The sequence below is a fragment of the Nerophis lumbriciformis genome, linkage group LG11 (genome assembly GCF_033978685.3).
Source record: "Nerophis lumbriciformis linkage group LG11, RoL_Nlum_v2.1, whole genome shotgun sequence".
In the NCBI taxonomy this organism is placed as follows: Eukaryota; Metazoa; Chordata; class Actinopteri; order Syngnathiformes; family Syngnathidae; genus Nerophis; species Nerophis lumbriciformis.
The window spans coordinates 4,203,813-4,216,377 of NC_084558.2; the positions used below are offsets into that span (position 1 = coordinate 4,203,813).

The window sequence follows — 12,565 nt, forward strand, 5'->3', positions numbered from 1 at the left end:
GCATTAGCCGGCGGAGCAAATGTCGCAGTGAACCCCATAAGATCCGGCTAAAACATCCTAGCGTTACCTTATGGATTAAAAGAATGGACATTACTTGGTTTTCCAAGCATAGCAAGGAATAAAGTGAGTGTGAAGGACAGTGCTGAGTAGATGAAGAGGATGATATTCATTGAACTAAAGAAAGAAATCATCAAAAACATGACTGAGCGCGTCGCCAACTTGTCGAAACAGTTGGAGTGTATTATTGCTGGTCTGCTCCATACTGAAGCAGAATGAGTCTGACACCAGCCAACGGACATTTATCCATGAAAATATAGAAAAGCTGCTGATGGTGTGTTTGACGGAGAAGCAGCTGGAAGGAGATACTGTAGATGTCCACTTTCCAAGGAAAATGATGTATATTGTTATATTACTTCATAAAATTACTTTAGTTGTTAGCAGTACATTATATTGTATTGTTTTTGTACAATATTTCTTATCTATTTTTTTTTAATTTCTTTTAAAAAGGTATGTTATAATTGTGCAGCTTTTGGGGGTTTGGGGTTGGCAGAAAGGGGACAAGCACCAATTGAATTAATTTCAATAAATTTCAGTGAATGACGTTGATTTGAGATTAGACTTAGATTTAGACAAACTTTATTGATCCAAAAGGGAAGTTGTTCCACGCAGTAGCTCAGTTGCAAAGGATGGAAAGGATAATGCAGGTATAATGTACAAACATGTACCATAGTAGCAATATAAAATATAACATATGTGTAATATTTACATATTATATAAACATATGCAAGTGTTTTGAGTTAAGAGCTCTGTCACATAACCAATTAGGCTCGTAAGTTGAGGTACTACTGTAGTATGTACTTGTGTAACTTCGGCTCAAAGTAACGGAGACTAACAGAAATGTTAGTCGAAAACTGAATTGTATGAAAATCTTATGCAACGTTAATAGTAATGATCATCAACCCATGTTCTCTTCTTCAAAGTTGCTTAGTCAGGCATATTATTGAAGTTAATTGCATTAATGATAGCCTTGCTACAAAACTCTTCAATCTGGAAGCAATTCGCCACTTTATTTTGTTTGTATTCAACAATGTTGCACATACTGCATTGTCTCCAGTGGAAGTTTGTCCTTGTGGTTCCCAAACAATGGCGGAACATTCCCTTTTGGCTAAAACCGCAGTTCACTGGAATATTTGTCTTTTGCTCTATTACGACCGAACTGCATCGTAAAAAATACAGCAAAACACAACAAAGCGCTCTTTGTTCCCGCACACAGGAGAAGCTGGCTTATCACAGACGAAGCAGGAAGCTCTTGTCCCCCGGCTTGTACCTGGGATACTTGAAGCTGTGCACATCGGTGGAGCAGATCAGAGCGCTGGTGCCGCAGAAGCTCCCAAACATCCTCTGTCACACCAAGATACGAGACAACAACAACGTCTCCAGGTTGGCATCCTTTTGGCCGTTTTGCAAAGGAAGAGGATCTATTTTTTAAAGCGTGTGTGGTTTCAGGGAGGAGTGGCAGTGGCTGCAGGGCCTCAGCGCCCTGGAGGAGCCCATGGAGACGGACTCCAGCACGCAGAGCGGTCCTCATCACCTGCTGCACGACCTGCGTGGGGCCATCAAGGATCTGATGGCCCATATCAATGTCCCCGGTAACCAGGTCAGAGCCCTGCGGTCTCCCTTCTCTATTGATGACAAAGCACATTATCGTTTATTGACTGGAACTATTTCAACCATGAAGCCCCAACTTGATTCCACTGGGGTTTTGGTCTGTTCTGGTTAGACCACTAACTCGCATGATTTCTGGAAATGTTCTGAATTTCTCATAAATTGATCATTATTGTCTATTTCCCAATACTGAGTCTTACCAACAGGAAGTAACCCCACTAAAAGTTCAAACATGCGTCTCGTAGTACATGCACTTTTTTGTGTTTTTCACAGTCTGTGCTACACTACACGGATTAGTCAATTTATTACCACTAACACTGTAATGATGCACTGTATGGACAGAAGTATTTAACCATGATTTATTACTATTATTATTATTATTACAGTATTATTCTCATTATTTTTAATATTATTTAATTTATTTATTTTTAAGCCTGTCCCTGTCTAGACACTTTGGCAAGTTATATCTGACAAATGTTTAAAAAAGTATATTTATTAATAATAATCATCAAATTGTGTATTATTTTAACATGATGATAATAATTATCTTATTGTTTAATTGTATTAGTTTTTTTATACAAACTATGTACATTGTTAAAACATTAGAATTAATAGGATTTTTTTTATTCTATAAAAGATACCATTGGTGGACTCGGCCATTGTATCATGGCTAATTAATATATTGAAAAATGTTTAACTCATAAGAAATATTACAATTATTGTCATGCTTTCAACAATAACATTAAATGTTTGAATATTGAAATTACATAATGATATCCATTTTTTTATTTTTTTTTATTTCATAAAAATTGTGTTGATTGAATGTGACTGATTGATTTATGTTTTATTGTGTTTTTATTTATATGAACATTGAAGATATTTAAAATACAAACATGTTAGGATAGTGACAGTATTTAGAATATGATTGAGAAATACAGCCATCATGTAAAGTATTCAAATGTTATTGTTTTTAATCAAATTGGCTATATTGTCGTGTTAAAATGTATATACTATATTGTTTTAAATATATATATTTTTTTAAATTATATTTGGCCAAAATTGCAGGTTATTAATAATTGTTAAATTAATTAATTTTAATTCAAGTATGAATTTTACGTATATTTCTACGTATTCTATTTGAATTACATCTGTTTAAAAATATAATAAAAATTCAAAAACATCCTCCAACAAATTTTAAAGTGTGTCCGTGGGACTTTTGGTCCTTTTATCCCAGTGGCGGGCCGTGCGTTTCCCACCTAGGCCTTCAGTGATGTCCTGTGTCCAATGATTACCTCTCAAAATACCATAATTTATGTCACCACATGACCATTGCTGGAGAAATACTGTACAGAAACACATTTACGCACTACTGCGCATTGAATCACCTCAACAGTATACAAAACGGGTTATATTCCGGCGCATTTAGAAGTCAATAAACCCGCATCAACAATTAAAATGTATCTTATGTGGTACTGTCAAAATTAAAATTGCAAAAAACATATTAAACGTGAAAAAATAAATAAATAAAATATCTGAACTCACAATTAGTAGAACCCATTTGAGCTTCCGGGGTTGGCCGACATGGTTTCACAAGATGTAGTTTCTCTTTAAATATCCTTCTTGAAAATGGCCTTGCAAATATATGTGTTGTCTTGTCTAATCATAAAAGATGCAGACGAGGCTTGTTGGCTGACTTCTTAAAGTTTACTCCACAGCGTGCTCATCAAAAACTGCGCATGCTCGTCACTACTGCGGCATGCTGGGCAATGGAGTTCTTATGTTACCTAGCTCATAACTTCACAATATATATCTGCCTTAGACCAGCCATAATGCCTTATTGACCATAACTCGTGATCTGATTGGCTATCGCAACTGTCTGTCAAATGTTTGTTTGTGTGCACTGCCCGCATTGTTGATTCTGAAGGCCCGGGCAGATTTGGTACAGCATGGCAACATAAGCTAGCTAAATTCTGATTGAGATAAAAACTCTATAACCTAAAAACAACAGCACTGGAAGGAGCATAATATGACATGAAGATAATATGAATACTTTTAGATATTTAAGGAAAGCATATTAAAAAATACTTTGATCTTTAATTATGATGATGATTTCTGGTTATGTTAGGCCAACAGAGAAGGCCTTGCTGGCCCTGACGGCACACCACTGCTTTATCCAGAAGAACCTTTGTCAGAAAGCATCTGCTGGCTCTCTTCTTCATCCCAAAAGTTCTCCCACACCAAACTCATCCAAGCATGTTTATTTGACCTTCCCCAAACTGTCCCCACACTACTGGAAGTCCAGAATGTCTTGAAAAGATTCATAATTAAGCTTGAGGCGGCATTAACAGTTCAATCAATCAATCAATCAATGTTTACTTATATAGCCCTAAATCACGAGTGTCTCAAAGGGCTGCACAAGCCACAACGACAACCTCGGCTCAGATCCCCCAAGTTAGAAAAGTTGGTTTTGCATGATAGGGCCCCTATAAGGTTTTTAGACTTAATGAGAGCCTCAAGATGCAGTATCCATTCTCCAACTTCAAAAAGAAACTGAAAACTTACCTATTAACCACCTATCTTTAATGCCTCATGTGGGGTAGACTACTGTTGGGTTTTGCATGGTTGAATGAATGTATGTATGTATGTGTATGCTTGCTTTAGTACAGGGGTCACCAACGCGGTGCCCGCGGGCACCAGGTCGCCCGTAAGGACCAGATGAGTAGCCCGCTGGCCTGTTCTAAAAATAGCTCAATCAATCAATCAATCAATCTTTATTTATATAGCCCTAAATCACAAGTGTCTCAAAGGGCTGCACAAGCCACAACGACATCCTCGGTACAAAGCCCACATACGGGCAAGGAAAAACTCACCCCAGTGGGACGTCGATGTGAATGACTATGAGAAACCTTGGAGAGGACCGCATATGTGGGTAACCCCCCCCCTCTAGGGGAGACCGAAAGCAATGGATGTCGAGTGGGTCTGACATAATATTGTGAGAGTCCAGTCCATAGTGGATCCAACATAATAGTAAGAGTCCAGTCCATAGTGGGGCCAGCAGGACACCATCCCGAGCGGAGACGGGTCAGCAGCGCAGAGATGTTCCCAGCCGATGCACAGGCGAGCGGTCCACCCTGGGTCCCGACTCTGGACAGCCAGCACTTCATCCATGGCCACCGGACCTGTGCCCCCCCCCCCCCCTCAAGGAAAAGGGGAGCAGAGGAGAAAAGAAAAGAAACGGCAGATCAACTGGTCTAACAGGGGGGCTATTTAAAGGCTAGAGTATACAAATGAGTTTTAAGATGGGACTTAAATGCTTCTACTGAGGTAGCATCTCTAATTGTTACCGGGAGGGCATTCCATAGTACTGGAGCCCGAATAGAAAACGCTCTATAGCCCGCAGACTTTTTTTGGGCTCTGGGAATCACTAATAAGCCGGAGTTCTTTGAACGCAGATTTCTTGCCGGGACATATGGTACAATGCAATCGACAAGATAGGACGGAGCTAGACCGTGTAGTATTTTATACGTAAGTAGTAAAACCTTAAAGTCACATCTTAAGTGCACAGGAAGCCAGTGCAGGTGAGCCAGTATAGGCGTAATATGATCAAACTTTCTTGTTCTTGTCAAAAGTCTAGCAGCCGCATTTTGTACCAACTGTAATTTTTTAATGCTAGACATAGGGAGACCCGAAAATAATACGTTACAGTAGTCGAGACGAGACGTAACGAACGCATGAATAATGATCTCAGCGTCGCTAGTGGATAAAATAGAACGAATTTTAGCGATATTACGGAGATGAAAGAAGGCCGTTTTAGTAACACTCTTAATTTGTGATTCAAACGAGAGAGTTGGGTCGAAGATAATACCCAGATTCTTTACTGATTCGCCTTGTGTAATTGTTTGGTTGTCAAATGTTAAGGTGGTATTATTAAATAAATGTCGGTGTTTAGCAGGACCGATAATCAGCATTTCCGTTTTCTTGGCGTTGAGTTGCAAGAAGTTAGCGGACATCCATTGTTTAATTTCATTAAGACACGCCTCCAGCTGACTACAATCCGGCGTGTTGGTCAGCTTTAGGGGCATGTAGAGTTGGGTGTCATCAGCATAACAGTGAAAGCTAACACCGTATTTGCGTATGATGTCGCCTAGCGGCAGCATGTAAATACTAAAGAGTGCAGGGCCAAGAACCGAACCCTGAGGAACTCCGCACGTTACCTTAACATAGTCCGAGGTCACATTATTATGGGAGACGCATTGCATCCTGTCAGTAAGATAAGAGTTAAACCACGACAAAGCTAAGTCTGACATACCAATACGTGTTTTGATACGCTCTAATAAAATATTATGATCGACGGTATCGAAAGCAGCGCTAAGATCAAGAAGCAGCAACATAGATGACGCATCAGAATCCATCGTTAGCAGTAGATCATTAGTCATTTTTGCGAGGGCTGTCTCCGTAGAGTGATTTGCCCTGAAACCGGATTGAAAAGGTTCACAGAGATTGTTAGACACTAAGTGTTCATTTAGCTGCTGTGCGACAATTTTTTCGAGGATTTTCGAAATAAAGGGAAGGTGGGACACCGGTCGGTAGTTTACCATGAGGTCAAATAGCAGCACTTACCAGTGAGCTGCCTCTATTTTTTAAATTGTATTTATTTACTAGCAAGCTGGTCTCCCTTTGCTCGACATTTTTAATTCTAAGAGAGACAAAACTCAAATAGAATTTGAAAATCCAAGAAAATATTTTAAAGACTTGGTCTTCACTAACTGACAAAGAAACAGATAACAGATTTGGTGTCCAGTTCAAAGTGTGACATGATTTATTTAAAAAAAATTGAGAGTTGATTTTTGTATTTTACATGAGTTATTATTTGTACAAACATGGTGCAAAGTAATTCATGATTTGTTTAAACATGTTAGTGGCTAGCTAGTTAAAATGGGATATTGTGATTTCACAAGACTGTCTTAGAAGTGATCATTTGAAAATGTTCAATTTGAAAAATGGGCACTTAGAGAAAATATAAAAATAAAGTGTTGCATATTGATATTTATCTGTTTCTATATATATTTATTGTGAGAAATCATTAAGATGATCAGTGTTTCCAGCAAAGATAAATATAATTAATTATTAATAATAACATAGAGTTAAAGGTAAATTGAGCAAATCGGCTCTTTCTGGCAATTTATTTAAGTGTGTATCAAACTGGTAGCCCTTCGCATTAATCAGTACCCAAGAAGTAGCTCTTGGCTTCAAAAAGGTTGGTGACCCCTGCTTTAGTACTATTATCTTGTGTTTATCATATAGCGTTGTTGTTGTTGTTTTTTGTTGTTGTGCTTGCTACCATGTTTCATCATTCCATGTATATACTGCAGTGACGTGCGGTGAGGTTCATGGCTGGTGAGGCACTGACTTCATCACAGTCAGATTTACAAACATATGAACCCTAAAGAGTATCTTATTCACCATTTGATTGGCAGCAGTTAACAGGTTATGTTTAAAAGCTCATACCAGCATTCTTCCCTGCTTGGCACTCAGCATCAAGGGTTGGAATTGGGGGTTAAATCACCAAAAATTATTACCGGGCGCGGCGCCGCTGCTGCCCACTGCTCCCCTCACCTCCCAGGGGGTGATCAAGGGATGGGTCAAATGCAGAGGACACATTTCACCACACCTAGTGTGTGTGTGACAATCATTGGTACTTTAACTAAACTTTAACTTTACACATACAATCTGTCGCACACAAAAAAGCACATTTAATTAAAAAAACGTTATTATGGTCTTACCTTTACTTATAAGTGCGGTAACAGTGGTGTTCGTGTTGGAGGAGTTGTGAATGAATGAAATATGAAATCCGTGTTGCAGTCTGCAGGTGTACATAATGTTGTGTCCCTGCAGTCGTTGTTGTTTTTGCACTTTTTGGCTTCTTGTTAAGTGACTTTTTTTGGGTGGATTCGGTCTTGCACGTGGAGGGTTTGGGTGTGGGTTTTGGTTGGTGTGGCGCTTCCGTCGGGGGGTGCATTAACCGGCACCAGGAGGCGGGATTACTGCGAGCCTCACACAGTACGTCTTCGCAGCAGTTTTATGATTGCTCAGCACAAGAAATACTTTACACACATACAGTTGTTGACAAAATACACTGTACATTATATACCTCAGCTAACTAAACTATGGAAATGTATAATATAGTCCATATAGCAATACGGTCTCACTGCAGAGCAGGCCAGCAGTTAGCCGAGTCCACAATCCATGGTGAGGCACAACTGAGTGACGTGCCTCAACTGGGTGCTGATCACCGCACCGTCTCTTCTCAGTATTTGAACGGCAAATGTGAAAATTCAGCGATTTTGAATGAAAATAATCTAAAACTGGTGAAGTTAAATGGAAAATAACTTTATAGTATAATCACTGAATACATATAACAATTTAATTATTTTTTTTTCTTTTTACATTTTTTTTCTTTCCATGATGGCAAGTGAGGCCCCGCACGTCACTAATATACTGTCCTCTGGACCCCCTGTCAAAAGCTTCTTCTAGCTTATTTTGGGGACCCTTTCACGTACCAACATCTTTAAATGATGATATTCACTACTATTGTAATTGTTATATGGTATTGTGAATAAACTTGAAACTTGAGACTATAAGCTGCTAATTTCCCCCACAATTTGAAACCTTACACAATAGTGTAACTAATTTACGATATTTTCCGGGTTCACAAGCTTCACACGGTGCCAGTAAATAGTTCACATTGAATCAAACGCACTCGCACAATCATTAAGTCGGCCATTTAGCGCGTTATGGACTCACCCTCATCTTGGAGAAGAAACGAGAAAATGCGCACGGTCACTAACAGTTACCACCTTATTACGGTTTTTGATTGAATTATTTATTTCAAACCTGCACAGTACAACACACACTTTTTTTTTTTAAACATTTTGGCAGGGACATTTATGCAAGGCTTGAAAAGGGGTTGGATGAAGCAAATGCTTATAATATCCCAACCCCTCTCACTCATTCCACATTTAACATAAACAATATAATACAAGAACAATACTATACAAACAAAAACAAGAAAAGCTCCTGTACACTAACAATACAATAGTACCACTGTTACTATAAAACAAGACAAGACGAGACAAAACACACACACACACACACACACACACACACACACACACACACACACACACACACACACACACACACACACACACACACACACACACACACACACACATACACACACACACAGGCCCAAACACTCTCTGACCATACACCTCTCTCCCATCGCTCTGTGCTTAGGGCATCACTCTCTTTCCTCCTCGTACTTCTTCAGTACTTCTTTTTTAAACAGTCTTTTAAATGTAATCATGTTAGAACAGGTTTTTAACTCGTCCCCTAAGTTGTTCCACAGACTGACTCCACGCACTGAAATGCACATTGATTTCAAAGTTGTTCTAAATTTAGGCAAATATAATTTGTTGTTTCCTCTTAGACTGTAACTATGATGAGCATCTCTATCCTGGAATAGGTTTTGTATATTGGATGGTAGAGAGTTTTGGGATGCCCTAAACATAATTTGAGCAGTTTTAAAATTGATCACATCGTGCAGTTTAAGTTGCTTTAACTCCATGAATAGTGGATTTGAATGATGTAAGTAGTGAACATTGGACACAATCCTAATGGCCTTTTTCTGCAGAGTGACTAAAGGCTGTAGATGAGATTTATAACAATTTCCCCAGACTTCAACACAATAGTTTAGATATGACATAATAAATGAATGATACAATAAAAGCAGAGCATTGGTGTTCAATAAATGACATGATCTCCTCATCATTCCAACACATTTAGCAACTTTTGTCCTCAGGTAATTTATATGAGGCTTCCATGATATATTTTCATCTATTACCACTCCTAAGAATGAATTTTGTTGAACATATTCTATTGGTGTATCATCGATAACTATCCTGATGGGTATTTCACTTTTGCGATTGCTAAAGAGCATGATTTTGGTCTTCTTTAAATTGAGAGACAATTTGTTGGTATTAAACCAAGTTTTTAACTTGATCATCTCCTCAGTTACAGAGGCCAAAAGTTGCTTAACGTCATCACCTGCACATGTAATGGTTGTGTCGTCAGCAAAGAGGATGAACTTCAGCAGTGTTGATACTTTACATATTTCATTGATATACATTATAAATAGTGTGGGTCCTAGTATCGACCCCTGGGGGACTCCACAGGTTATGTTCATGAGTGTAGATTGATGTTGGTCGATCTGAACAATCTGCTGTCTCTCATTCAAGTAGCTCTTCAGCCATTTCCCTGCCACTCCCCTTATGCCATAGTTTTCCAGTTTGTTTACCAAAATCTGGTGATCAATGGTATCGAAAGCCTTTTGCAGGTCAATAAAAATTCCTAAAACAAATTTGTTTTTCTCGATACCATTAGTAATGTTCTCTATTAGATCACTTAAAGCTAATGAAGTTGACCTATTTTGTCAGAACCCATATTGACAATCAGATAATAATGTGTGTTTTTCAATGAAGCCACGAAGTCTATCATCAAATAATTTTTCCAAAATTTTTGACAACTGTGGCAGAAGGGAGACGGGCCGGTAATTTGTGAAGTGGTGTTTGTCTCCAGATTTGAAGATGGGGATGACTTTTGAGAGTTTCATTTGTGAAGGAAATTGTCCAAGTTGAAAAGATAAATTGCAGATGTATGTGAATGGTTTGATGATTTCTTCCGCTACATTCCGGACCGGTAGACTGCATATGCCATTATTTTTATTCTCTTCTCTGTATGTTTGCAGGCACAAGACTTCCGAATCTACACCCAGGAAGTGTTGGAGTTTGGCGACAAAGTTTCCTTCCTCCTCCTCCTGCCTCCTTCCGACGAGGTGTGCACGGCCCCCGGTCAGAACAACCCCTACTCTCCCCGCTCCGGCTTCCTCACGCTGCCCCTGCAGATCTTTGAACTGGGTGAGTGCGCCACGACCGCGACACACGCCGAGTTAGACGTACTTCATTTAACCGCCTCCTCTCTCGCGCCAGTCCATTTCAACGCCTATTGCCCCAGTTTTATCGGCCAGTACTGCCGTGTGTCCGCCCTGCTGGAGCTGGAGTCCCTCATGTCCCAGCAGGCCTTGAGGGAGGCTTTCTCCGAAGAGGAGCTCTTGGCCGCCAAGAAGAAGCAACAGCAGCTCCAGGAGCACATTCAGGTGTGCAGCACAGAAGCCACGTTCAGATTTTTCCATTTGGATTAACGAATGTGGTTTACGACAGCAAATGGAGGAGGTGTGGCGGGACGCGAGGTGGATCATGGAGGCCTTGCAGTACGCCCGCTACAAGCAGCCAACAGGAGGCATCTCCATCAGTGGTTTGATTGACTTCTCCACAGAGGTGCTGCCTGATAAGCCTCCTTCCACATCCTCACAGCCGGACTTCCTGCCCTCCCCGCTGCCGTCACCAGAAGCTTGCCGCAAACACTCAGGTGGGACCCCAAAACGGATGCGCTTTCATCAGCGGTTTTCAAACTTTTTTTCACCAAGCCCAACATTACAATACAGTAGCTTAGTAGGCCTAAGTAGCCGAGTCATACCAAAGACTATAAAAATGGACCCATTACCTCCCTGCTTGGCACTCAGCATCAAGGGTTGGAATTGGGGGTTAAATCACCAAAAATTATTCCTGGGCGCGGCCACCGCTGTTGCTCACTGCTCCCCTCACATCCCAGGGGGTGAACAAGGGGATGGGTCAAATGCAGAGGACAAATTTCACCACACCTAGTGTGTGTGTGACAATCATTGGTACTTCAACCTTAACTTTAAAAACAAGGCAGAGGTTTTATTTAACAAGTATATTTAATATTTTGGGCCTCTGTTACATTACACACAGATTGAACAGTAACACTGTGTTTGAATATCGAAAAAAAAAACAAAAAAAAACACTGTACTCAAATGAAGGGATTCTTTGGTGTTCCACTAGATCAGGGGTGTCAAACTCATTTTAGATGGGGGGGCCACATGGAAAAACATCTACTCCCCAGTGGGCCGGACTGGTAAAATCACGGCACGATAACTTAAAAATAAAGACAACTTCAGGTTGTCTTCTTTGTTTAAAAATAGAACAAACACATTCTGAAATTGTACCAATCATAATGTTGTTGTTGTTTTTTTTTACACTTACATGTTGCGTTTCAATCAATCAATCAATCAATCAATGTTTATTTATATAGCCCTAAATCACAAGTGTCTCAAAGGGCTGCACAAGCCACAACGACATCCTCGGTATAGCCCACATAAGGGCAAGGAAAAACTCACCCCAGTGGGACGTCGATGTGAATGACTATGAGAAACCTTGGAGAGGACCGCATATGTGGGTAACCCCCCCCCTCTAGGGAGACCGAATGCAATGGATGTCGAGTGGGTCTAACATAATATTGTGAGAGTCCAGTCCATAGTGGATCCAGCATAACAGTAAGAGTCCAGTCCACAGTGGGGTCAGCAGGGTTTAATAGTATTCCATCTTTATTTGTCGTTATTTATACTTTCTGAATAAATTATGTGATAATGTTCACCAGTCAACTCATTGGTGTTAATTTGCAATCTATCAAGATAAAAAAAATGATATCAAAATCAAATTACAGGAAGTTATTTATGTAGTTTGCTCATTTTCCTCGACTGGTGCACTAACATCATATGTTTTTTTTTTTGTTTTTTTTACATATGTAGCATTATCTACAAAGATACAAAGAATTGCTATTGTGACATCTAGTGGACATATTTAGAACAGCTCTTTCTTTCATTCAAACATTTCGGCTCATTTTTATACTTAGCAAACTCATCCCGCGGGCCGGATAAAACCTGTTCGAGGGCCTAAACTGGCCCGTGGGTCGTACATTT

At 39.8% G+C, this 12,565-nt stretch overlaps 1 protein-coding gene across 1 annotated transcript in view; it reads left to right on the forward strand.

Moving 5' to 3' along the window:
• The window catches only part of ankfn1b (ankyrin repeat and fibronectin type III domain containing 1b), a 247,154-nt gene that overhangs the window by 196,902 nt on the left and 37,687 nt on the right, over positions 1 to 12,565 (forward strand). The window contains exons 14-18 of the mRNA XM_061967684.2: positions 1,274 to 1,440; positions 1,507 to 1,657; positions 10,475 to 10,643; positions 10,716 to 10,882; positions 10,947 to 11,154. Coding sequence (XP_061823668.2) covers positions 1,274 to 1,440; positions 1,507 to 1,657; positions 10,475 to 10,643; positions 10,716 to 10,882; positions 10,947 to 11,154 — 862 coding nt within the window. The remainder of the gene's footprint in view (positions 1 to 1,273; positions 1,441 to 1,506; positions 1,658 to 10,474; positions 10,644 to 10,715; positions 10,883 to 10,946; positions 11,155 to 12,565) is intronic.